At 42.5% G+C, this 26,918-nt stretch overlaps 1 protein-coding gene across 1 annotated transcript in view; it reads left to right on the plus strand.

The window, feature by feature from the left end:
- The first annotated feature begins 13,617 nt into the window (after positions 1–13,617).
- The window catches only part of LOC131457949 (reticulon-4 receptor-like 1), a 71,212-nt gene continuing 57,911 nt past the window's right edge, over positions 13,618–26,918 (plus strand). Inside the window, exons 1-2 of the mRNA XM_058626498.1 lie at positions 13,618–13,876; positions 14,074–14,258. Of these exons, the coding sequence (XP_058482481.1) occupies positions 14,246–14,258 (13 nt within the window). The 5' untranslated portion in view covers positions 13,618–13,876; positions 14,074–14,245. The remainder of the gene's footprint in view (positions 13,877–14,073; positions 14,259–26,918) is intronic.

The following is a 26,918-nucleotide window of genomic DNA, read 5'->3' on the forward strand; positions in this document are numbered from 1 at the left end:
AACAACAACCTTTTTTAAAGCCTGAATATGGACACACACAGGATGTCCATATAAGGATCATTTTTACCATGGGTGCACCGTGAGAACTAAGGGTTAAACACAGCAGTTCTTTGGGTTCTGCAGCTGAAACCAAACATGTTAAATGTTAAACAGAGAAATGATCGTGGAGGTGACTGTTATTGTTGCTTTCTAATTTCCCTCTGGTATTCAATTAAACATTACTTATATATTTGTCCACTCATGGATTATGTATGAAACTTATTATTGCTAAAATGTTTGACCAAAGACGATTATCACATTATGTGGGAGATTTTTTTTACGTGGGGAAAAAAATGAAATGTCGGGGGCTGTTTGAAACAATTTGTGAGATAGCACTATGTTCTGGAAATATTAAAGACTTGCAGAGGAGGAAATGGTGGAGGAGGCTAATTAGTGGAGGGAAATGGGAGTTCTGTGAATTATAGATATTTGCTCTGGTCTGTCATATTTAGCTATTTATGAACGGAATAAATGTGTGGAGCGGTGAGGGGCCAAATCTCTTGGCAAAGAGAGCAATACACTCCGCTTTCCTTTTAATGGTGACACTGTTGCCTTGCAAGCGGGTGTGTTTACCAAGTGCTGGAGAACAGCTAGAACAATATGCCCACATACGAGGGGGAAAGGTGATGATATTGCAAACATAAACTCGAAATGAGCCTCAGTGAGCTTACACTTTTGCCTCTTTATCTGTCACAATACGGCCAACAACAAATGGCAAACACTGGCCTGCGATGGATACTTTCGCTGCAGTGAAGAAGCTTTTAATATTCTTAATCAACACTGATTAAAAAGATATTTTCAGCGAATCCCACGGAACGATCAGAGGCGATAATTGAGCTATAAAACCTATTCCTTTGTTTCACATGTGCACACAGTTGAATCAAAAACACATCAGCTCCAGTATCATTCTTCATTAACGCGGACACTCGTGATCTGTGTGTTTCGCGGTCGAAAAACAGTCTCCAAATAATGCACTCGTCTTAACGGCCGAAAACTACGCTTGTGATCAATTTTTTTAAAGAATAATATCTTCAATATGTGAGCACAATGTGCTCAAAATACTCACAGGAAAGCAGCAGGAAAGCTTTAAATAATAATGTCAACCAAAGGGAAGTAGAGAAGGTGAAAAAAAGATTTGTTTTGGCCACCAGGGGCAGCATAACCTCGCTGTCAACAATTTCAGTATTCATCATGCTCTCTGTTTTTTGGTCTAACTCAGGACTGACTTTGTCTCTGTGCTGTTTAGTTCTGAGGAGGAGGGTTGTGTTGTTTTTTTTAGTTTAAGTTTAAGTTTAAGTTTTCCGTGGACTGTACGTATATAAAAACAGATTTAATCAGTGGATCCGGAATGTGAAGCCAATAAGGAAGTGACTGAAACCTGTGCTCTCTTGAACGGCCATCAGGGGGCAACTCCGCTGGCTGCATGATTAATAATGAGCTTAATTATATGCAAATCTGTGAGACATGGCTCTCACTTGATATAAACATTATGTTGAGGAGTTTATTGTCTCGGCTGCAAGTTTCAGGTCTTTTCATTTAGAGCAAAATAGACAGGAAAACAGGGTACACGTGTGTGTTTGTATGGTGTGGCCAACAGCTACTGCACCACTACTACTACTACTAGGTGCCAGGTTGCAGGTGAAAATGGACGTGCAATGATTGTGCAAAAATCTGGAATTTGAGGCTTCACTGCATTTCACAAACCACCTTCTTCAGCACGTGGGTTTCCGCTTGCCTGAGCAGTTCTGCATCACTTCAATTGGGACTATGTAACTTCTGATTTGGGGTCCATGCAGGGCCGGCCCAAGCCTTTATGGGGCCCTAAGCTGAATTTGATTTAGGACCCCCTTCCAATCACCTGGGAGTCGCCTGTGCTTGACTATTATTGATAGAAATAATAACATTATAAATTGCATTCGTTATATTACAGCTGTATTACCTACTCCAAACCAGATGTGCAAATTTGCACTAAATGTGCAATCTTCAACAGCCCCAAGCAGCCGCTTAGTTAACTACTTAATGGCACGTGTCACAAACAATACTGTTTACCAACTGTAGGAGGACACAGAGAGCAAATCATCTACATTGTGTATTTTACTGTAGTGGAACTGCGTTTGCAGTGGACAAGAGGAGAAACATGAAGCCGAATAAAGAAAACCACAATATTCTTCCACTTGGTGCAAAGAGCAAATATTACTGCTATAATAACTTGAAGCAGCAACCTTGTGTTATCCTTCTGTGGTGCCACAGACTTTTGCACAACTGCTTATCTCTGTAAACTAACTCCTCATATTTGTTGTGCAGCAGTTGATGGCAAACACAGATAAATGAAAAAATTCGGGTGAAAAAAAAAAATCTGTGATACATTTTTGTGGCAATCTCACTGAGCCATAACCGTACATATGGGACTGGACAGCTAAACAACGAGCCGCAATGCACGGCCGTGTATTTTGGGCGATTTTTACGAGGCTTCTCTTCCTGAACGACCAATTGTTTCCTATTGCCCTTTGATGCACTGTTATTATGTTAGAATTATTGACCAAATCCTCTACAACAAGCTCAATGATAATTAAACTAATAATAATTGACTTTTATAGCCCTTTAGATTTAATGCTTACAATGTGTATGCCCCCCCCCCCCCCCCCCCCCCCCCCACCCCGTTTTGTCATCTACATCCACTCGTGCATTTTTCCAGTGTGTGAGCAGGAGCATGTTTATCTGTGTGTGCACACACCTCAAGGTGAAGGCCACTGGGCTCTCCCACAGGGACCGACAGACGCTGCGAAGCCTCACAGTAAACACGCCACCTTGTCTTCCCCTCTCGCTCTCTTTCTCTCTGTATCTCATTTCCCCAAACCCTGTAAAACAAGACAGACGGCGATAAAAATACAACAGGGAGAGAAAGATAAATGAAATACAACAGAGAGACCAAGATAAATGATAGAAAAAGTGAAAAATATGGATCGGGGAGAGAAAATAACTCCTTCATTTTGGTTGCATCTCAGGAGGAACAAATGCAGAGTGTGTGTGTGTGTGTGTGCAGTCTCGCCTATATAGTAACCGCTTTATATCATATATTGAACATTTCCATCGGCAGTTTGTGGGGCCGGTCCCACCTGAAGTTGATCAAGGCCATTGACTGACCACAGGGGAGAAATGTGCAGTGTGAGCTGTTTGTGGTCTTATTCTCTGACCCCCGTCTTATGCTGTATATACAGTATATGAGTATAATAAAAAAAAAATTGTCTGTTTTCATTTCCCCCTTGTTGCCTCACAAAGGTACTCGTATGGATTTCCCAGCAGGAACTGTGGAAGCGGAGGGGGGGGGGGAGAGTGGTAACCCTTCATGTTACAGTACAGCGATAACAAGGGAACTTTATGGTAATAAAGGGTTATGTTTTGTTGCCTTTATTAGATAAGATAGTGACGTGCGCCGGGGGCGGGGGCGGGGGCACACGATCACGGATGGAATCAAACCAATGAGCCCTTTGTGTAACGTGGTGACACTAACTCTCAGTTTTGCTTCCATGTCTTGTCACTAATTCTCCTGTCATTTCAGATCCCGCCTTTCCTCCATGCCATGTAATCAACTCATTTCCCTCACCTGGTTTTCCTCACCTGCAGTCCATTTGCTCATTAGTCCCTCTGTGTATATAATCTAGCCCATTTTCATTCGACCCCTGCCAGACTCTCTTGTGTTAGTTTCTCTGCCAAGCGCTCCAGCATTTTCTAGGAAAACGATGACATCATATTCCATCATGTTCATTGTCATTCATTATCTTGTGTTAAGAGATTGTTTGACAGTGTTGTTACCAACTACTGTCAAGGTAAAGCGACTAAAGTCAGTCTGAAAAAGACGCTAGATATCATAAGAACACGTCCTTTCTTTAGAGATTTCACACACGTGGGTGAAAAGAACCCCGCGTTGAATCGTGACATAAAGAGAGGGGAAAACAAAACCCTAATTTCACTTGAATAAACAGACAGAAAATCAGTAGATTTGTCACCAGTCACTGTAAAGTCTGTAAAGTCGCTAAATATTCACACGGAAACGCCACGAAAATGTAAACCAAACTTAAACAGCCGTCATATTTCCCTTTCTTTCCCTTGGCTCGGTTTCTGTTATTATATCTGAAAAGTGTACAACGCCTTCTCTGTTTTTGGTGTAACGTTACAGCTTACGACAGTGTTTTGAGTCGTTTCCGGGGGTTCCGTGTGGGCGGAGAGATTTCCTGAAACGATGCTGTCTTTACGGGGGAACTTTTTTACGGGAAAAGGAAAAGATCGTTTATGTTTTGTGCCGTTTCCACCTGGACATGGCCCAAAATGAGCTGTCTACCCTAGTATCTTATTTATAAGGTAATTTTCCTGGTAACCACTTGGTACTAACAGTCTAAAACTATACAGAAAGAGGTGGAGAAGCAATTTTTCCAACCACAATTCATATTTATTACACAGAAACTAACTCGGATTAAATATCATGTGAAGAGTGGGACGTATACAAACCCTAACCCATCCCTATTATTACCTGGAAATGACTGATCATTAATAAGATTGCTGTACCATAATTTTGCCATACGCTATCACTGAACTGCGATGTGAAGTTTTTTTCCTGAAAGGAGAGCAGCTACAGTAGCTGAAGAGTAACACAGGAGCGTGGAGTCCATCGCGAGGACACAGTGAAATGCAGGAGAACGCAACTACAAATTTGCTGTGGTTAACAACACGGTGGTCGATAAGCCTCATCATTTTACCCTTCAGAAGCAAAAAGAGGAGATGGGAGATGGGAGATGGGATTCCTGAGGTGGAGCTCTGGGCCGTGTGTGTCGGTGTGTGTGTGTGTGTGTTTGAGCACTGCTGCAATGGAAGGCAGCAGAGAAGACGTACGAGCGTCTGAAAAGAAAGAGAAAGCAGAACAGGGAGTGGACCTTTCGGACGAAAAGGTTGTCCAAATAGCCTCAGTTTTGAGACTAATCAGAGGAGGACAGGGTGGACACTAATCAGCTATAGTCGGAAGTTTGTGAAAGGTCACTGAAAGGTTGTAGAGGTCACCACAGCCTGGCACAGATCACCTGTCCATCATCTCTATAAATGACCTATCCTCGCAGAGCGGGCAGGAGAGCCAGAGACGGAGAGGAGTTATTAACGTCTCAGTGTTGCATGCATTCTGCTTAGGTGGGTCTGATACAGCGTTTACTGAACGGAGAGGCGCGGCTCGTCCGGTCAAGACAGAAATTAGCCTCACAAGAGCAGATAACAAGGAGGGAAGCGAGAGATGCAGGGGATGCTGGAAAGATGGATGTGAGGGCAAAGGGAAAAATGTGTCTGCAATTAAGAGAAAGTGGTAAAAAAAGAAAGTCTGGACACATAATAATCTCACTGGGAACACACATGAAGCGGCTGTTTTTAGTAGAATCAGATAAAGACTGATGGAAATCTGATCATATGGTGCTACATCAATACAAGGAACTCCTGAGTGACAGGTCACATCTCTCAAACGCAGACTATATGACAACAAGGACATTTCAGCGACTCGTATCTTTCTATTTACTTTTTGATTTGGATCATTTTAACCAAAATCTGTCTTAATCATGAAAAAACTCCCCCCCCCACACACACACAATGGCTGGTTACCTGCCCACATCCTTAGATAATAATAAACAGCATTTGGCAGGTGAGCGTTTGGATCGACAGATGGTGGGTGCCTGGTGTTGACATCAGAACACAGGAAAAGCACCGCACTTGGACGGAATATTTCACGGCTTGGAGACTTTATTTGCCGCAAAAAGTGCAGGTCTCACTTTAATAATAGCAGTCGACAGAAGGTGTGGATGGGATGAATAAATGGATGAGACGATGCGTTTGTTTTCATATGAGAGGCAGTAACTTTCTTTTTCGGCTGGCTGATGCTCAGTTGTCAGATTCCAAGATGTTGATGCTATTAGATCCCCTCCAGGCATGTTTTAAGACATTTTAGACTCACTCTCTCTCCATTGAATAACTAATTCATTTCTAAAGTGTGGCCAAACTGAAGAGAGCATTGGGGTTGTTCTTTGTATCATCCCCTCCTCATATTTTTGTGAAAATGTTTTGAGAAAACACGGATGAACGAAGAAAAAGTGTCCAAAAAGGGGATACTTGAGTAAAACTATTATGTTACCAGAATTTTGCTAGAAGTTGAGGTAAAAGTCTTAAAGTATATGACATTTACTGTACTTAACCCTTTAACACCCAAGCCTTAAAATGTCTATCTAGACTTTTTTCCCCCCGTATTTTAACCATAAAAGGACCAGAAAATGTCCTGTGAGTTAAGTGCAAATTTTTCCAGAATAACTTTCAATATCTGGCAGTTATTTACTGCATGTAATAATACAGTTTTAAGGACTGTGGTTGCACACGAACACCAGATTTTGAGTTTTAAATTTGAATTACGAACGGTATAAAAACACATTTGAAGTAACATTTGTTTCAGTCTTTGTGTCAATGTCCAAAAAATGGAAACTTATGTACAGCCGTTTTTCCAACTCTCTCCTCTCCGGTGACAAAGACGCTGATTCGCCAGCTTCCTGAAACAGCGCGAGTGAAATTACCGCAATAACCACATGTTGCTCTTTGACGTGCAACTTCTCAGCTTCCAGAAAACTGTTTCCGACAACACAAACCGTTGCGTAGTTACGGTAACGCAAAGTGTGCTTGTGCAAACGTGTTGTCTGCGATACGCTCTGATATAAAATGTAGAGTTAGGATGGAGAGCCATGGTGGCATGGTGTAAAGCAGCTCATCAAGACTAGAGAAGCTCCATATAAATACAAACCATTACCAACCCCAATTCTTCTGATTTTATTTGGAGGAAATGTAGTGGAGTGAAGGTTGTGAGAAGTACAACTAAAGTACAGTCACAAAGTACTTGTACTTTCTTACATTACAACAGAGTTGCCCAACCCCCCCCCCCCACACACCACCCATCCGCATCTTCTTCACACATCTAAGAAGTCCTACAATATACCATCATTTAATAGCGAGCATCAGTACTGGACTGCGGCGGATAACGTAATGAGCAAGGACTGAATATGAGGCATTAGATGTTGCATTACGCGAGTAAATCTTCACTTCTGTCAAAGTCTTAATTACCGAAACGTATGCAGATTTGTTCTAATTGGGCCCAAAGCACATAACATTCAAGTATAAATCTGATTTATTTATCCAGCGCCCATACAAATCACTCGCTCCCCATTTAGCTATGATGAGCAGCTGAAGTTGTACAACATTATAACTGGACACACACAACCAGTTAGAACTTACACAATCAGATGTTTTATGGCCTTATAGTGCAGAGGATTATTCTGGAGATCTATTATAATTATGGAACAACGCAGTGCGTTTTTTTTCTGTTAGACCACTTATATAACCAACAGACATTAATCTCACTGTAGAGAGGGGGCAGAAGGAGATGCATCATGTGGATCTTTTGCTTTACATGTTTTTATACGAGCGCGCTCACGGTCGTCTGCAACACATTCATCAGACGCTTTGACCTGTCTGCGTGCGATTTAGAACGTTCAAAGAAATAACAAATCATGAGGCTGCGAAACAAAGCAGAGCCCTGGGTTTTAATGAGATTTGAGAATTGACCGTTGCACTGGAGAACTGACGGCAACACTAGATAAAAATGAGATGGCGTGTGATGCATCCAGCACAAATATGAAAAACACGACGGCGCTGATGAATCTTCATCAGGTGGAAGGATTTCATGTCATTTTTTTTGTTGTATTTACAGTTTTTCCGGATTATATCATTTAATTGTACCTCTTAGAACAAGATGTGCTTGTCTGACAGCATGCGCTCACAGCTGAAGTGTTCATTTAAACATCTCACACTCCGTGTTTACATAACACAGCGACTCAAGTGCATAGATGATAATCCCAGTGCCAGCTCATATAGAGTTCATAAACCATGTCCCTTAAGGTTAAATATGCAGGAGGTTAAAATGGAAAGTGTTCTCCAAACACAAATTGACATTATAAGGATAATAATAACAAATGTTTGCAATCTCTCATGGTCCTCTGTTGTATTTCTGTTGCACATAATGAAACTATAGCACAGCATATACAGTATATGTATGAATGTTCTATTGTAAGCATTACTCTGTTCTTATTCACTACTTCTTGACTAGAAACAACTTGGGTAACCAAATAACCATGTTGCACAGTACAGTACATTTTGACAGATTAAATCTGCTGCCTCGTGTTATCTCTGGAGCCTGTTACTGTAGCCTTGGTTGCTATGGTTACTGCTGATAGGGACTCAGCAGATACGTTGTCAAAAGCCATGCTGAAGGTAAATCACGGACCGCGCAGTGAGCGACGCGTCGGTGTCGGCGACCTACGGCCTAAAGGAAAAGGGACGCGACTGCAGCACATCAACAAAAGTTATTGTGAGAAAATCCCTTCACAGTGAGTTTGGCGTCAGAGCACAAAGAAATGTTCTCCATGGACACTTCAAGGTCAAGGCTCATTTTTATCAAATGAAAACAAGTTAGATTTAGCTTAGACCTGTGACAAGATAATGCTTTAAAGCGACTTTACTTGTGCTTCCAGTCACAGTAAGCAGATCTGCACAATGCTAAAAAACAAAAAAATCTGGAATAAAAAGCCAGATGAATGTAGATAGAGCTGAAACAATTACTCGATCAATCGGTTTGAAGCTTTTTCCACTATTAAAGATTTCGTTTTGTTTGAGCTTCTTCAATGTGAATATTTTCTTCCGTTTCTTTGCTCCATATCACAAAGAAATCATTCAAACTGAATCAAAACAAGACATTTGAGAACGTCGTCATTTCCAGGTTTGACAGACACTGATCAATGTTTTTCAACATTTTCTGAACCAAACGATTGCTCGATTAATCAAGAAAATATATATATATTTTATATATATATATATATATATATATATTCAACAACACTTTTCACGCATCAAACAACACACAGCAACTTCTCTTGCTCCAAAACTCAGTAGCCAATGAGCAGGCTGCTTCCTGAGGCCGGCCCACAAATAAAAAACCACAGCGCAAAGAACAAATCAAGTGTATTTTCAAACAATAAAATACAATATTTTCTGAATGATTAAATAAATTTTTTTTGCTTCTGAAAAAGTGAAAATATTGACACAAATCTAATTCTATACATTTAAAGGGACCTGACGAGCAGCCAATAGCAGCGCTCTAAACCGAGCCCATAAGGTGCACAAGTAAAGTCCTCTCAAATCACCTGATTTGCATTATGCTGTAGGGTTACTATGGATTTAATGATCAATAACAAATGCATACTGTAAGCTGTTCTATAACTGCTAGGTGTGTAAAAGAAAAATAAACATTTTCTGGAGTCCTTCAAAATTCACCTTCAAGTAAGTGTTGTGTTTTCCACTCTTTCGTCCTGCTGCAAATAAAAAAATGTGTCCTTGTCTCAACAATTCAGACACAGCCACCTACAAGGTGTCAAATCTGTCTCGACGTACAGTCGCCTCTCTTTCTTAACATTAACTATGATGAATCTCACACTGCTTTCAATTAAGTCATACACTCCGCAAATGCGTGTTGTGTGTATGTGTGTGTGTGCTTGGCAAATAGTGAGCAATTGGGAGATTGCGTTTTGGCATTAAAGTTACAGATTCTGTCAGGGGGACAATTTATACATATTTCGAGAACAACAAGCAGCACTCACTCGCCAACAAACATTCATTCATTCATTCATCTTCTATCACTTTATCCTGCACATGAAGGTTGCGGGTGCCAATCCCAGCTGACATAGGGCGAAAGGTGGGGCACAGGTTGCCAGTCCATCACAGGGCCACATATGTAGCCCTTTTCCACTTTGGTCCCAGCTCGCCTCGCCTCGGCACAGTGCGGCATGGTTTAGGGTGGTTTACCTACTCATGTGGGCGGAGTCATCACTGAACTGCTGCATGAAACTGCTGTGACTTCGTTTTCCACGTGACGTGTAAAGCAGTATTTTTCAGTGTAACTAAATCATTAGAATCAGTTAATTAAATATTAGAGTGTCCACTTTGCCTAATTGTCAGATCTACATGTTTTTGGACTGTGGGAAGAAACCTAGAGAGCCCGGAGAAAACCCACCCACACACACACACACACACACACACACACACGGGGAGAACATACTGTACATAAAAACCACAGGCAGACAAGAGGTACAAAAACACAAAGACAAGCCTGGCAACAAAAGAGACAGCAAGACGTGTCTTTTCTGCCCTCAAGATTCCTGATGAAATCTAAATTGGAAATCCAACTGAACTCTTTACCTACCAGCGCATACCAACGCGTGACTTCACTAAAAAAAGAAATCTACTTGAGAGTAACCCGTTATTTTTATCACCCACATTTGCTGCAATATTGTCATTTTACATTCACACACACACACACACACAAACACACGATTAAAGAGGTATCCTGTTTCGCTGGCAAATTCAAAAGATTTACAGCCAAGGTCTACAAATAAGAGGAAATAGAAAGATACTGGTTGTAATAGATTGAGAGAGAGTACAAAGCCTCATTCAATCTGGAGCGATCAAATTATAGCCAAGAATAAAAAGGGAAAGAGTATGAGCCGTTGGACTGCAAGAACTCAAAATAAACTTCAATGATGAACGGATGAAACAGCGCGGCACTGACAGAACCATCTGGACACTGTGAGAGACCAAAATATTAGAGATGCATTCAAATACAGTCAATTCAGCATTTATGGACGCTTTATGGACACAAACTTTGTAAAGCATCTAAGAATTTGTCAAAGAAACAGGAAAATGTCATAGAAACGGCATAATATTGCATATACATAGTGGCTGCAGGTGCCACTTTATTAGGTACACTGCCTTTTAATGCAAATATCTAATCAGCCAACCACATGACTGCATCTCAGTGCATTAAGGCATGCAGACGTGGTCCAGATGACCTGGTGAAGCTTAAACAGAGGACGGATGAATGGAGAAGAAACGTGACTTAAGAGAATTTTGAATCTGGTCTGATTATGTCAAAAAACTGCTGATCTCCTGGGAATCAAGGGCAGGAATTCCTTGGTGCCAGAGGTCAGAGGAGAAAACAACTTTAACTCATATAAACGCTCATACAATCAAGATATGAAGAAGACAATCTCTGAACTCACAACCCGTCAAAGCCACAGCAGCAGAAGACCACTCCTGCCACTTGTCCTTTGTATCCACGCTTTAGTCTTAGATGAATTGCAATTACAGCTCGTTTATGCAGCACTCTGGAGAAGCAACTCTGGCAGCAATTACAGCTTTCAGTCTTTCCCGGGAAGTCTCTGCAAGCCTTGCAACACCAGGATTTGGGCAGTCAATCTCTTTCTTCCAGCAAGATCCTCTCAAGCTCTGTTAGTGCTGTCACTGTGAACTGCAGGTTTTCAGGTTTCTCCACAGATGTTCACCGGGGTTTAAATCCGCGCCTTGGCTGCTCTACCCGGGGGACAGTCAGAGGCTCGTCTTGGAGACGCTCCAGCATTGTCTTGGCTGTTTGCTTTGGTTCTTTGGTTCATTCTCCCTGCTGAAAGGTGAACCATTGACCCAGTTTCAGGTTGCATGCATGCCAGAGCAGTTTTCCAGTACTGCTCCGTACAATATTTGGCTGCATTCATCCCTCCTCTCGTTTCTAATCAATTTCCTTGTCCCTGCCGCTGCTGAGGAGAAATTAGCTGAGCGTGGTGCTCACTGGACAAAGTTCTTCCGGGCAAAGATTTCAACTGTGTCTCATCCATGGGCCGCATATAAAAAGTGGACACAGTCTTCAAGTGTGCCGGATGAGGCCAACCCTGAAGTAACAATATATTGAATAGCCACAAGGGGGTGACAAACCCCAAGTCTCAAACATCACATTCATTTACATTTTCCTCAAAAGCAAGAAAATTATGTTCTCATTTGGAGGAAAATGGATGATAAAGCAAGGCAACATACGATTAGACACCACTGTGATTGACAGATGGTATCGTCCAGTATTATGCCTGGTTGAAGGTGACTTGGCGGTGAACCTCCACTTGCAAAAACTGACACGGTGCCAGCCAAAACACAAACCTAGAGGTGATAAAATGATGCCAAGTTCAGATTATAGGTGACTCCACAACCTGCTGCTGTTTGATCTCATCTCATCTGACCCAGGAATATTTATCCTCACCAGTGCCGAGTCCTTTTAATGATGTGTGGTCAACTCTAAATGGGATGTTGGTCTTTTCCTTTTACTCAGAGTGGCTTTTATCTTTCCACTCTACTACAAAAGGCCTGATTGATGGAGTGCTGCTGAATACGTCTTCTAAGTTGACAGGTTCTCCTTCTCTGCAGAGGGTTTCTGAAGCTCTGTTGGAGAATCAGTTAGGTTCTCCTTCATCAGACCTTGCCAATGTTACCATTTTAGTGGTCCAAATGGCCAGTGTGACTATAGAGCAGAGGTCAAATGACCCTTGGGGCCACAGTGCATCTAGTCTGGCCAGTAGGGGGCCAGTCAAGTGAAAAACTTTTTTGGGGGAAAAAGAAAAAGAAAAAAGGAACAATTTAGTAGGAGGATGGGCGATATGAGCTTAAAATGACATCACAAATGTCCATCATGATATCGCAATGATAGATCTGTGTTGACATGGAACGAAAATACGATAAAAATGAAATTTATAATGCAAAATAAAACAATTACTGAAATAAACATAAATCAGGCAGACAACATCGAATGGATTGGAGGGCCACACGTGGTCCTCGGGCCATGAGTTTGAAACCTCTGCTATGGAGAGACCTTGTCCAGATATTATTTCTACTGATCATGAGCAACAAATGCAGACTTTCAAATTGAAATTACGATTATTATGCTATTGTTTCTTGTAGGCTGATGTAGCGCACACTTAGTCAGCAAACAAACAAACAAACAACAAACATCTATAACACTTTATCCAACTCATAATATAAACATTGAAAACGCTCTGTACTTTTGCACTGAAGAGCAATATTTCCATATAAAATGTGGTAAAGCAGCAGAGGTGAAGAAAAATCCATTTCTTTTATATTTTTTTTTCAGTTTTGTTGAACTATTTTCTTGGGATGAATTGCTTTGTCAGTGCGCTGGTGTTCATTTTTATTTGTTTTCGTTTCGTTTTCCGACTCAGACTTGCTTCTTAAACCTTGTTGGACATGAAGCTGCAGCTTTTTAATGTGATTATGACCACGTCAACGAAGCAGTGCTGACCAGGAAAGGGACAGAGCAAATGAACTGTATATAATAAGCACTGTTGTAATATTGTTTATGCAGCATCTGTGGCTATTGAGCATGTGTGTGGCTTTGTTGTAGTGCAATTGAACATGAGTGGAAGCATGAGCACTGATACAGGGAGCAGGAGGATTTTAATATGGGATCCTAACTGCTTCATCAACATGGCTTCTTCTTCTTCTTCCCTGTCATGCCAATAAAGCATATCCTATTTGAGAAAGAGAGGGAGAGAGAAAGAGGGAGGGAGGGAGAGAGAGAGAGAGGGAGGCTTTCATCAGTCACATCTCGCAGTGGGAGGGGGATTGAAGCGGCTGCCTCACAGCTCTCCAGTAACAGAGACAGTATAGACGACACTAGCGATTCACACACAGCACATCTGAGACTCCACCTGACCTGCACGCGCCCTGACTAGCCCGCGGGAGGAAGAGGATGATGCTGATGCTGGTGATGAAGACATAAAAGGAACTTTGCGCTCTTCTCTGGACTGTTTTAAATCCTCTTTATTTTTCCTCTTTTCTCTGGACATGAAATAAAGTCACTGACCCATAAACACCAGTTATGGCGGTGAGTTGAATTATTCCAAAGTGTTTTTTCTTTTTGCTTTTTGGGGCGGAACGAGATTTCCTCTGCGGACGACGCAACTTCGTTTGTATCCGGTGACATTTGTGTATCTGCTGTTTTTTTTCCAACATCATCCGACTCCCTGCTCCTCTTCCTCCTCCTCCTCCTCCTCCTCCTCCTCCTTCATCTCGTCAAACTAGAGCCACTGAGGAGACGAGACTTGAAGACTGTCAGCGGTCAAAGGGAATCAAAAAATAACAATTCACTCCTCATCATCAGCAGCAGCAGCATCAGCAGCAGCACAGGGTCGGACTCACACCAGGATGCTACTTCAGCACCGACACTAGACGGGTCCAAACAGCTGCTGCCAACATGTTCAAGAGAGGTAAGAAGACTCTGTGTGTGTGTGTGTGTGTGTTTTTGTTTTTGTTTCAAATGTAGGTTAAACATGGTCGTAGCACGAGACTCCCCCGTCCCTCTGTTTGTCTTAAAATAATAATAAAAGAATGGAAATGACTTACAGCAGCCGACCAATCAGCTGTGTGGGGCCGGGACTGGAAAGGCAATTAAATATTTATCCACTTCATGTACAAAAAAAAAATCTTAAAATAGCGAACTGCTGCCGCACTGCAGTTTATGGAAGTTGCACGAGGACGTCTGGTGCTGCCTGTGCGCGTGCGTGTGCGTGGAACATAAACACAGAGCGAGGGAGAGAGATAAAGGAAAAAGTTCACTAATGTAATTTTCTTTCATTTAAATGTAAAAGTTTTGTGTTTGGGTGCTTCGTGTCGTGCGCGCGCACAGCCCGAGCTTACGTGTGTGTGTGCGTGAGTGTGGTTACATTTGCGTGACAGAATGAGGCAACAGCAGGATATTTTGTTTTCTGCGCGCGCCAGGAGAGACGGTGCCTCTCACCCACTGGGCCACATACACACAGTAGGGAGAAGAGAAAAGCAGGTGGACACATGCGCGCGCGCGCGCTCAGCACCTTGATGTTTACTCACACACGCTGCTGACACGCGGCTCCACGATGTTTGCGCTGCTACAGTATATGACCTTCCGGTTGATGTGGTGACAGGGAGACACAAATAAAGCCTTCACAGTTTTATCAACAGGGATCAAGTGATTCAGAAAGACTAAATAACAATTGGAGTGCGGTTTCTATGATAAAAGCCATATTAATTGGGATTAGAGGATGATAAACTAAAGACAAGTGTACATTGCTTGAATGTTGTTTATATATACGATTGATTTTTGGTCAAAATCAGCAGGAAGAGGCACAAAAAAACTGCTGTTTCATTCATGTCACTCATCCCATCTCCTCCACAACACTGGTCTTATAGTCACATGCACAGAGTCCAATATTTTTCAGTAGATTTTCTACAGCGAGTGAATGAGCTAAACCTCCTTATTTCTTCCTTCTGGCACCCAGGCCAATTGTTTCTGTTTCTTGTTCTCTACATCGCCACAAGGGGGCGACTCTGCTGGTTGCAAAAAAGAACTCAATTTGAATGCAAGTCTAGAGCCTATTTCTCACTTGATGTGTCAGTCACATTTTCCCGAGGAGTTACATTTACATTTAATCCATAGCGACTTACAAAAGAGGAACAAGCGACATAGGAACAGTGGACTGACAGAGGGTGAGAGTGCAGAAGTGGATCCAAGTGCAGAAGGAGATGGTGCAGGCAGGGAGGGCTGGGGGGGGGGGGGGGTTAAGGTAAGTGCTAGGACAGAAGATGCATCTTGGAAGAGCTGGATCTTCAAGAGCTTCTTGAAGATGGACAGGGACGCTGTGTTCTGGTAGCTCTTGGTAGGAAAAGAGTCTGGATTGTCTTGTGCCGGGTGGACCAATCCTTTGAGTTCATGGTCATTATGTCTCACTCACTCATTCATTCATCTTCTATACCGCTTTATCCTCCACAGGGGGGCGTTGCTGCCAATCCCAGTTGACATAGGGCAAATGGCGGGGTGCACACTGGACAGATCGCCAGAGAGACAGAAAACCATTCACTCACACCTACGGTGTCCAATCTGCCTAATCCCCAAATGCACATTATGCCAATTTTGTAAATTGTGATTCCATTTACAGGAAAACAGATGATAAAGTATGGCACAACATATGAGTGGACACCAGTGTGATTGACAGCTGGCATCGTCCAATAGGTGACGTCTGCGAAAACACAATATGTCGCAGTCCAAATTCCTTCAAAACAGGAGTTCAGATTCTTATGTTGCTGATACTCGGTTCCCATGCTCATATGAATGCACATATGTGTGAAGACCCAGTTAAAAATCTCTTATTTTTTTGCCAAATTCGTTCATTTCACAAACTGTAAATTGGTTTTCCGTCACCACTCACTCACTCACTCACTCATAGTTGACATTATGATGCAAAACAACACACTGATGTTTTTAAGGCTATTTGCGAGGCAGTGACTCACCCATCTGTCAATCTCTGCAGCCCACCCCCACAGAAAAGAAAAAAGAAGACGGGGAAGGATTGGGGGGGGGGTACTCCAGCTGTGACAGACAGCTTGTCAGAATACTGTTGTGTGTCGAGTGCCGCACACAGCTGATTGAGAGCATAATAGAAAATCAGTCGTTCATAGAGACACTGGACGATTGCCCATTCGTCATTTCAGTGTCGGAGGGGGAAACAAAAACACACAAACCCCTTGCAAACGTCGTCTAGTAGCTCACTCGGTCGGCTCAAGTCGGGGCAATAAGCCGGCCCCGAGATCTGCTCATTAAGGGCGGGGACCTGATGGGCTTGACAGGGCGCTGATTAGTGCTGTCACCGAGCGTGTGCACGTATGACAGAGCAGAAGGGAGACAAAGAGAACCTGTTGGCTCGAGGGAGATGAGATTTAATTTTAATCTGCCTGTAATTTCAGACGGATAGCGCCGCACCCACACGCACATGCACACACACACCAGTGATTGCTGTAGTTCCACCTACAAATACTGTACTGCATGTTTAAGAGTCAGAGTAACTGTGCACTCTGCCTGATGTACAGTTATCTATGTCTGTCACCTTTGCCCACAGTATCTCTCTGTGGTGGGATTAAGAGAGAGAGAGAGAGAAAGGGAAAAGAAGAGGAGTATAAGTGTGTTTTTGTGTTATGAAAACTCCCCCCTTTCTTTCTGTCCTTGTCCATCTCTCATTCTCTCTGTATCTCTCTGCTTGGCCAGTTCGTGCTGCCAGCCTCCGTCTGAGAGGAGAGAGGCCTGGCAGGCTGATTGGCTGCCACAGCGTGCTGGTTTGGGTAGCTGCCGAAGCTTTGTTTTCCAGCTTGTTTGAAGCTGGATTTGTTTCCCTTCCTTGACTTTGCCTCCGAACTCCCAACTTTGCAGTCGTCTCAATATATCTGCAGATTTTATTTTTTCCCCCACACACATCGACACTGGGAAATAAAACTTGTATCAATAACGGTACAAAATGAAAGGCCTTCGTATAATATAACGAAGTAATCCCGCTGGGTTTTTATCTCATCATGGTTTCTGTAACTGATTTTTTAAATGATGAGTAAATGCAGCTATATTTACTTAAGAAAGTTGTTCATTATAATTGGCATTAATGGGCTCTTTAATATACAGAGGCCAAAATCAATTATCCTACATGCAGAGATATTTAGTTCATTATCATAAACTATAAAGTAGTTTGATCTAGGAAAGCACAATATAGACACAGGAACCAGGGAATATTTGGAATTTCCGCCTTAAAATCAATAAACCGATTCCCTAAATGATTAATTTGTTGATTTTCTCCATGTGTTGTTAGAGTTGTGCTGTTCTATTTCGAGTACATTTGAGTAGCATAATGAATAAGCATGCTCATGAACATGGATGACATTTTATAGTCCCGAGAGTGGATCAGACAAATCTAATGTGATTAACACAGTAAACCTTCTCTACAACGTTCCATCCATTCTATTCTTCTACTTTTAGTGTAACACTTATAACAAAGAGCATTTTGGCTGCATTACAGTATATACAGAGGGGTATAAGAATGTGTAATATAGAGTGTCTTATATCCTTTTCTTTCCAGCACAACCTAGGCAATCTGATGAAAAATTTCTTTCATTTTTACCAACTATACAAACACACCTGAGCAAAAAGTCCTCAAAATGTTTAAAATCGGATTGAATTTGTGCAATTTGGAAACAACGTCACAGTTCAAAGTTCACTTGGCTCATTTTTATGAACAAAAAGGAAAGAGAAATGCTCTATTTTGTGACCTCTGCATAATGAACGCTACTATATCACTATATCACTACTAAAAATGTGAAATAAAATGAATCATCACTTTGACTCAACAACACATTTTTTTTTTTTTTAAGCCTGGTTTTTAAACATGGTGATGCACATCCATCAAGGAGGACGGGGGCTTGGTCTAAGAATGAATCTTTTTCTATTTGTTTTTGAACATAAACATTTGGAATCAAACCTCAGATCAAATCAAAACAGAGAAAGGTGGTCGTCCTGGAGGCCAGGTGGTGGGAGCAGGCTAAGGCAGGCACACAGACAAAGCAGGGACAATTGGCTGAAATGAGAGAGTATAAAACAAAGGAGGATCAGCTGGAAGTGCCATGTGGGAGACGGAGGCAAGAAGCAGAATTCGTTTCCTGTGTAGAGCCTCTTAAGACGTCCTCCCTTTTCCCCAGAACCTCCAGCACGGCAGAGTGCTACCGGCTGTGCTCGACCCCAGGTAGCCTCAGACACACCCTCGCTGGTTGTTAAGTGAGTCTCTCCCAAGGCCGGGTACCCATGGAGGCATAACCAGGTACTGAAGTGCCTGGCAACAACAGTTGAGAGACAGAAGTGGCACCAGTGCCGTGCCCTCCGGAGCACTAAGTGTGTCTCAAGGTCATGTTTCATCCAAGAAGGGCAACAAGGACAAAAAGCGCCTCCTTCACTGACCAGTTGGAGCAGGAGTGAGAAATGCTGCTTTATATGTAGGTCAGCACCACTAGTTGGCGCCACTACTTGCAGACCAGACCTAGCACTGGCGACTGAATGAGAGGATGATGGAAAGTCTATTTATAATTCAAACAACACTGGAAAATCTACTGGCTGCAGGACACACCCCAGGTCCTGGCGGGGCCGTCCTCAGGTGAGGCTGTAAAGTGGCGATGGCTTAAAACATGAAGACAATCCTGGGGTTTCATGACTGACATGTCCTTAGAATACCAGATAACTAATTAAAAAATAACTAATTAAGTAACAGGTCAGTCCTAATTTTAGTTTCCACTCCTGATGTGTTCCTATACTGGTGGTTGTTAACATTTAAGAGACATTTCACCATCCAGTCCTTGGTTTTAACCTTGGTTCTTGGTTCTTGGTTCTGCATGTTATGGCTCAGACATATTTTTGATCAAGCTTGACATTTCGGGGGAATAATGGCATGAAATATGCGTCAACATGTGAACAATTGCTGCTCCTGCTTCTTCAGAATCACAATGAATGTCCTCACGTCATATCATTTCTTCTTTACACAATTTCATCCAGCACTGGTTCCTCCAACGGATGTACTCCAAATATTTGAATGACCTGTAATGTAATGTGTATGACCTGAGTAGGCAGAGAACAACCTGACAACAGAATGACGGTCTAACACCTCAAATATGGCACTACATTTTCAAGGCAGACAAAAACACAAGACTGCTAACCTTATTGGGATTGAGTGGAGATCTTTTTACAATATCACCCTCGAATGAGAACACGTGCTCAGAGCGCACAGACACATTTATGAGCCAGCTTACAGAGAATATCAGGTTAGGATATAAGCGGGTATTCAGTAGAGTCACAACACCTCCTCACGTGCTGTGATGTCGTTGCTTATGCAGCCTGCATTTTTCAGCACGTGATCACAGTTCCAACGTGAACTTACTACATCATACCCAAGTTGGAAATAATATCAAATTTGGAATAAAGTAAAAAAAGTGACAGCACTACCGACTTCAGCCGTGCGCTCGATTCACTGATCAATATCAATATGTGACGGTGAAATTGCAAGTCACTGTTCATCAGACTCAGGCTTCAACCTGGTCTCTCGCCTGATTATGAGACTTTTTAAATTGTTCTCGTTTGATCCAAACATTTACACAACTGTGTCCAAGCAGAAGTGGTGATCATCCGCTCCAAACTGCATTTCTGTTTGTTCATTTATTCTGGTTTAAAAAAACAACATATATAAACCACCTTAAGAAAAATGTCTACTGTGAGATTTCTGCTCTCCTAACTGACAGTTGGCTATTTTGCTGTGGGCCAATGTCAACTCTACACTCAAACAATCAGAGCTTGTTGTCGTTCTCGTGTGCACGTGTGTTTTCTAGCATCTATAAAAGCCTTGATGGACGATAATAACATACGGATTAGTGACGAAATATTTATTTGCACCAGAGAGCACCAAATGGTGGAGTAGATGAGTCCCGGAGATTGGTCCAAATTTGCTCTTATGGCGCCGACATCCTGAGACATTGTGCAGATTTTACAGATTAGGACACAGGGACACTTTATACGGGATCGCAAAAATCAGTGGACGTATCGTATTAGTGCACTGAATTATCCTGGGATTTGACGTCTGGAACGGAATTCATATGAGAATCAATTACATCTGTAATTCAAGTCATCGCGGAGAACAGGACGGAATGCATCAGCAATCATGCCGACACACAGTGGGCGTCCGTGTGATGGCTGTGCATATCAATGACCTTTGCAACTGCTCCCGCTGCCTGATCTCAAGGTCACTCACAGACTCCTTCTTTCTTCTGCCCGCGTCCGAGCGCACTGTGGTCCGCCTGATGAAATCTCCTTTATTGCCGAGGCGCACGTCCCCTCTCCGGACTGTGCGCTGCATTTGTTATCAATACACTGTCATCATGTTAAAAGTGCGTCAAGAATCCAAACTGGTGAACTCCCACAAACATAACGCAGAAACAAAAGAAATACTTAATGAACGGGGATTGTTTTCAATGCCAAACAAACACACACACACACACACACACACACACACACACGCCAAGTGCAAATTATACTGTGCAGAGCATGAAATTGCAGTATTTTATTTTAACTGTCTTGCCAAGCATAGCTTCAACACACATTTATCCAGACATACAATCATGTTGCTTTGCACTTTCCCCATTTTCTCTCCGGGTCATAAAAGTTAATAGAGCCAGCCGTGGAAAAGTCAACATATTCTGCACTATTGCTCATTTTCTCAGTTGCAAGTGTCAGGGTTTTAACTCTCTATTCTGGTGTAAACAATGTGGCGACGGTTTATGCCTCGTACTGCTTGTTTAATTGCCACTGCAGTAAAGTTGTATAGCTCAAGTGTTCATAAATACAGTGCACTGTGCATCTCCCCGCTTCACCCACAGAGCTGGCTGCGCACACAGCAGGAAGGTCCTGTGTGAACAAGGTGCCCAATCAAATGAGACATTATTCCCTATCAGGAGCCCTGGGGAGGCCTGTGAATGTAGCCTCACTTAGCAACAACTCAAGCTTGTTGTTTGTCTGTGTGTGTGTGTGTGTGTGTGTGTGTGTGTGTGTGTGTGTGCATGCGTGCGCGTTTTCAGGCTGATTTTCAGTCACCTGCAGTGCTCTTGTTTGCACTTGTTTAATACAAGTGTCCGAGGGTCAATGTTCGGAAACACACCAAAATGAGTGGATGAAATACTACTAATAATAATTATAGAGCTGTTATGTTAGAAATGCAAAACAAACCGCTTTGAGCAAAATGGCACACGGACATCGTTTGAGCCGTTTCTCAACAAGCAGCAGTTTATCCATCAGGTTTCAACACCACTTGGCTGACTGGTGAGCAGAGTTTCGGCACAGGCTCAAAAAACGACCAAACATCTCAACTGCACTGCGACGACAGGAATCAGGGAGATCCCTGCAGCCAGCTCTTGTTCGCCAAGAAATTCATCCAACACATGTCACATTCCTGCTGCAATTCCTCTCCCGTCGCGATTAAATGAGAGCGTAACACAAGTTAGTCGGGCTGCTGTAACCCTCGCTCGCTCCCTTTGTTCACTTCACGCAATTTACCAACAGCAGATACATTTTGACGCCTTATTCTCGGAAGGAAAAAGGATGAAATGTACTTTTCCCTCCAACCTAACACTTGCACACAAGTGTAAAGTAAGTGACAGTAGCTTTAAAGTCCCATGTTTCTTTGAGGCATTAGTGAAAAAGTGATGGCTGCACACACACTTGTGAACTCACTGACCAAGAAAAAAAACAAAAAACAAATCTAATCCTTTGTGAGCAATATCTCCTCTATCCACACGCTTCCCTCAAATCTCCTCTCCTCCCATGTCTTCTCCTCTGTAGCTGGTTCGCTCGGTACCTGTTGAATAATTGATAGATGTTTTGGTTTCCGATAAGGCCTTTGGGGTCCACAGCTCTCAGCAGTGAGGGCTCGCTGCTTTCCTCACGGCAGATCACACAACTCAGTCCATCCTTTCATGCCCCCTCTCTCTCCTCCCATTCTTCACAATACCTTTTTTTTTTTTTATTTAAACCTTATGTTGCACTAATCCACATGCTGTTCCGATACAGTAATGTGCCATCGTGACACGTTTGTTTGCATACGTGCACACTACAGCTTGGACGTTTTTTTTATATATATATATATATATATATAAAAAAAAAAAAAAAAATATATATATATATATATATATTTTTTTTTTTTTATATTCCCGTCAAACTCACGATTTTCCATCTCGTTCTCGTGATTACAAACAGCCCCGCAAACAGAAATAAATTGAATATGCTGGATATTACCATGGAAACAGAATTTACAGAGGCAAATAGTGTAAAGGTGTTTAATACGTAATCCATAAATTGCCTCAGTGCTACTCTTACGTGCAGGTTGTTAAATGGGATCTGAACCACCCGCTGGTATCTACGGGGGGTAGAGACGCAAAAAAAACCCCCCAAAAAACCAGCAACATTTCTACTTTGAAGTGACTGAATCATCATGAAAGAACACATCAAGAATGGTTAGTTAAATTGGTTGCAAGCCACTTAGTTTATCACCTTCTTGTACATTATCATTATATGGACTTTAATAATTAAAGTAAATGTTGCGTTTGGATAATCTTTGGTGTTTACATAAGTTATCTGGGTGAGACATTTTCAGCAGGGAGAATCTCTGACGGCACCTGCGTGGTTCAAGCATGTGCAGTTGCAGGACGCCCGCTGTGGATTATCCGGCGTTCGGGTTCTGACTTGCTTGGACATTAACGGAGCCGACGGGGGGGAAAATGTCCAGAGCGAGCGACTTCTGCGGAAATCTTTGGGTCACACATTAAGCTTCTCTGGAAATACTTGGCAGAATCTCCGGAGATCAGCGCATGTCTGAAAGCGGCTTTAGTCCTTCCTGTGAGATGAAGTAGGATCTTGATTATCCTACAGAATGATTTTGGGGTTGGAGCACGCTGGACTTTTGATTGCTAAGAAGAAAATTCTGTTCTCCGTATACTTATAGACTTATAGATGTTATAGACATAATAATGATGCTGGTGTTACCTCAACCAAGGAGATGATGTTTTCACTTGGGTCCGTTTGTTTGTTGGCAGGATTACTTATTAACTGCTGCGCTGATTTGGTTGGAGCAGATTAAAGGCCAGATCGAACTTTTCTTTTGCTTCTATAACCGTGTTTTATGACAAATGAATAATTCAGATCATCAGACGACTGCTTTCTTTCTATTGTAAGAGCCAGACAATTATGTCAAGCCTTCTGTTACCATGAGTACTTCTCATAACCGTAACTCCTAGACGCCCAGCTGAGATTGGCACAGCACCCCTGCGTGACCCTCATGTGGAGGATAAAGCACGGGAAAGCAGAGAAATAGAGCTTTGCACCCATATACTTGTCATTACGGTGCGTGGGAACGACCGGCCAATCACAGACGCGACGTCAGCGTATTCCCAACTGCCAGATATCGAACGTGAACGTTATCTTGGAAAAGAAAAGGAGCAGAAAGGGGCCGAAGCGCTCACTCATTGAACATTTCCTGACAATACCACAGCCATAAAATCAATATAAATGCAGGCAGCCTCATTATCTTGATGGTCATAAGAAGATTAAGGATTGTGTGGCATTGTGTGGTTATATATGCAGCCTTTTTAGTAAAGTAATCTCTTTGACACATTGTAACGACATTAAAACTGAACAAATCATCAGATGAATGACAACGTCCTTGCTTTGCTGCCAAAACTACAGCCACAGCACTTGGTTAAGTTCAAAGACACACTGGTCTTGTAGAGAAAAAATGTTTGTGTGCACTTCAGACACCCTCCATAAATCCTCATTCACTCTCAGTTTGCTTCATTCATTCAAACACTGCTCCCCCTGAACGTCGCGCTGCCACAGTGCTGCTCCTGTACTGCACGTCTACTGCTAACATCACATTTCAGTGTTTATAGCATCCTTTGAGAGTTACAGGTCCCTCTGTCAATTGAACTTATCTTTGTAAGCTTTCTTAATGACACTGCTTCTCCTTTGTGACGCCGCTTTTCCAGGTTTGGCTCGAACCAAAAGCACACAGCAGTGGGTCGTCCCAACCACACACAGAGATGTCAGAGTGGGAAAAATCCACCGGATCTACATAGAGTTTACAGAGCTTGGGCAGAGGGGTGGTTGTAACACCCAGCTCTGAGCATGTTGTTGTTTTGCACTTCAGTGCTTTCGTATTGCAGGTTGTCAGGCACAGCTGGTTCCACATTAAACAGCTCAAGAAATACAGTATGTAAATTCGCCGTTGTTTACTTCTCATGTCCTGAAACCTTGCGCCAAACGCCTGAAGGAGGTTTGCACTTTCATCAGCATATTCATGTCGTTGTAAGCTTTTTGTTCTCGCGGAAAGAAAAGGAAAATGCATTGTATGTGCACCCGACGCACAATTACACACTGCTGGCAGCCTCACACAAAAACAAGCGCTCACGCCACTGCACTGAAGTCCACAGAGAATATTAGTGATTTTATATCAGCATCAGTATGCTCAGATGTGTTGTGACACAAAGTTACCAGAACGGGGCCTTGCAGGCTAAAAACACAGATTTTTTTAGAGGTTTTGGAGGAAAAAAGGATGTTGAATGCTGAGGTGAATGAGCAAATATCATAGACTCAAGCAGGCACAGTTTTTCCTCGCGTCCCTGCTGACAGCCATGTTTTTAAGCATTAGCGTCTCGGGCTCTCAGGGATGGAAGTCTGTGCTAACACGGCGTCAACTGCCCTTCTAAAAAAACAACAACCCCTGAACCGTCCATTTAACTTTGACCTTGCAGCTCATCCATCGTTTATCTTACACTCTGACCAAGACTCAACCGGCACCAAATAGCCTCTGTTGCCCCGTGTTTTCTAGGATTAATTCATTAATTGACGAGTGACTCCACATCCATTGAAGTTAATAAGCTTTGGAAAGTCAGTACAGTGCAGTTTTTTCTTACCACGCTGTGGATAGGAAGGGCCCACTATGACCTGGCTTGTGCTTCCACAGCGGGGTATGTAGAGTCTGAAGCTGTGTCAGCTTCATAAATAGCACGACATCATACCAGAGCAACGCCGTGTCGCCCCACTAATTAATTCCACTCAGGAGAAGAACACGACACAGCGGCTGCAGGGAAACACACCACTGTTTTGTGTTTTTCCCATAGCGCCGCTCGTAAGTGACGATCCTTTGTCGGCACTGTGTCTAGCTCCGCCCTTAAGGAACTGTACCACTTCGCTTGGTGACCCATTGGAAGCTGGGACAGCACGGATGAATAATTTAAGTGCCCTTCGTCAATGCTCGACAAGGGAACGGCGAATAACTGTGTCATGTTCTGAGCCGAATCGAACTTTGAGCTTCGTCGGGGGGAACTGCTGCATCACCAGCGTGTTATTATGACACAGGGGAGGCTTCATTTCCAGTTACGTGACATTAGATTATGTTTTTTTAAATCCCAAACACAAAGCGGTTCCTATTTTTTCAGTCCCTGATAAACAGTGATATTTTATTGTTATCAGATGTTGCTACTACGACCAACTTTAATCTAACGCGATCCTTTCCTACTGAAACAGTGTTTCTAATTTTGTTACTGCAAAGTTAAAAGGCATTTTTCATTTATTATTAATGCTGTTTTGTCTACCCGCTGCAATAACTGTCAAGTGCAGCACTCAAGTATTTTGAAATGTATCAGTGAGTTAATATGAATGCTCAGAAAAGGACTTGCAACTTTTTTTATTCGTTGTTTTATTTGTTCTTTCTCCTCTCCTCCTTCTTTCCGCTACCTCCGTGTATTAAAGTGTTTAGAGCCTGTATTGGCTGTAAAGCAGCATGTGGGGGAATCGAAGGAGACGGGTTAAAGAGGGAGAAAAGTTCATCAAACCCAAGACAACAAGTCAATTCCTCCTGATTTACCACATTAATCCTCATCCATCCCACAGTGTTCCTACACACAGAACCGCTCAGACACCAGCGCTCGCACACCTATCCTATAAGCACTCGCATTGACTTTCAGCCTAAACAAAGCGTTATCTCTAAGCCTAAACATAACCAGTCAATGCCAAACCCTAACCTTAACTTGACTACAATTCATATCTTAGTCCTTATCTCAACCAGTTCCTCAGAAACACACACACACACACACACACACGTGCAATCCTGTTTTCACATGTTCTCCCTCCAGCTCTGTGTGCTGCAGTATAAACTGACAGGAGTGGCAGCAATGGCAGGTCTTACATAACTACATCACTGCATTAACGAGCCCATCTGCCTCTGGCCGGTGCTTACGGTTATAGCTCTTTAGAAATGATACCCTTTTAATACAAGAGGACACAACGTGAGGCCACCTCTGACTCTGACTGACCAGGTGAAAACACAATCAATCTGCTTTTCTATCTCTATCTAGCAAATGTTATACAGTACTGTATGTGAACACCGGTTTCTGCAGCCTTATATAATAAGTAGCCTAATAATATTATTAACAATAATAATAATAATACTAGATTTTATTTGTATTGCACTTTACATTTGAACAACAAATCTCAA

Source organism: Solea solea, chromosome 4 (genome assembly GCF_958295425.1).
Source record: "Solea solea chromosome 4, fSolSol10.1, whole genome shotgun sequence".
Classification (NCBI taxonomy): domain Eukaryota; kingdom Metazoa; phylum Chordata; class Actinopteri; order Pleuronectiformes; family Soleidae; genus Solea; species Solea solea.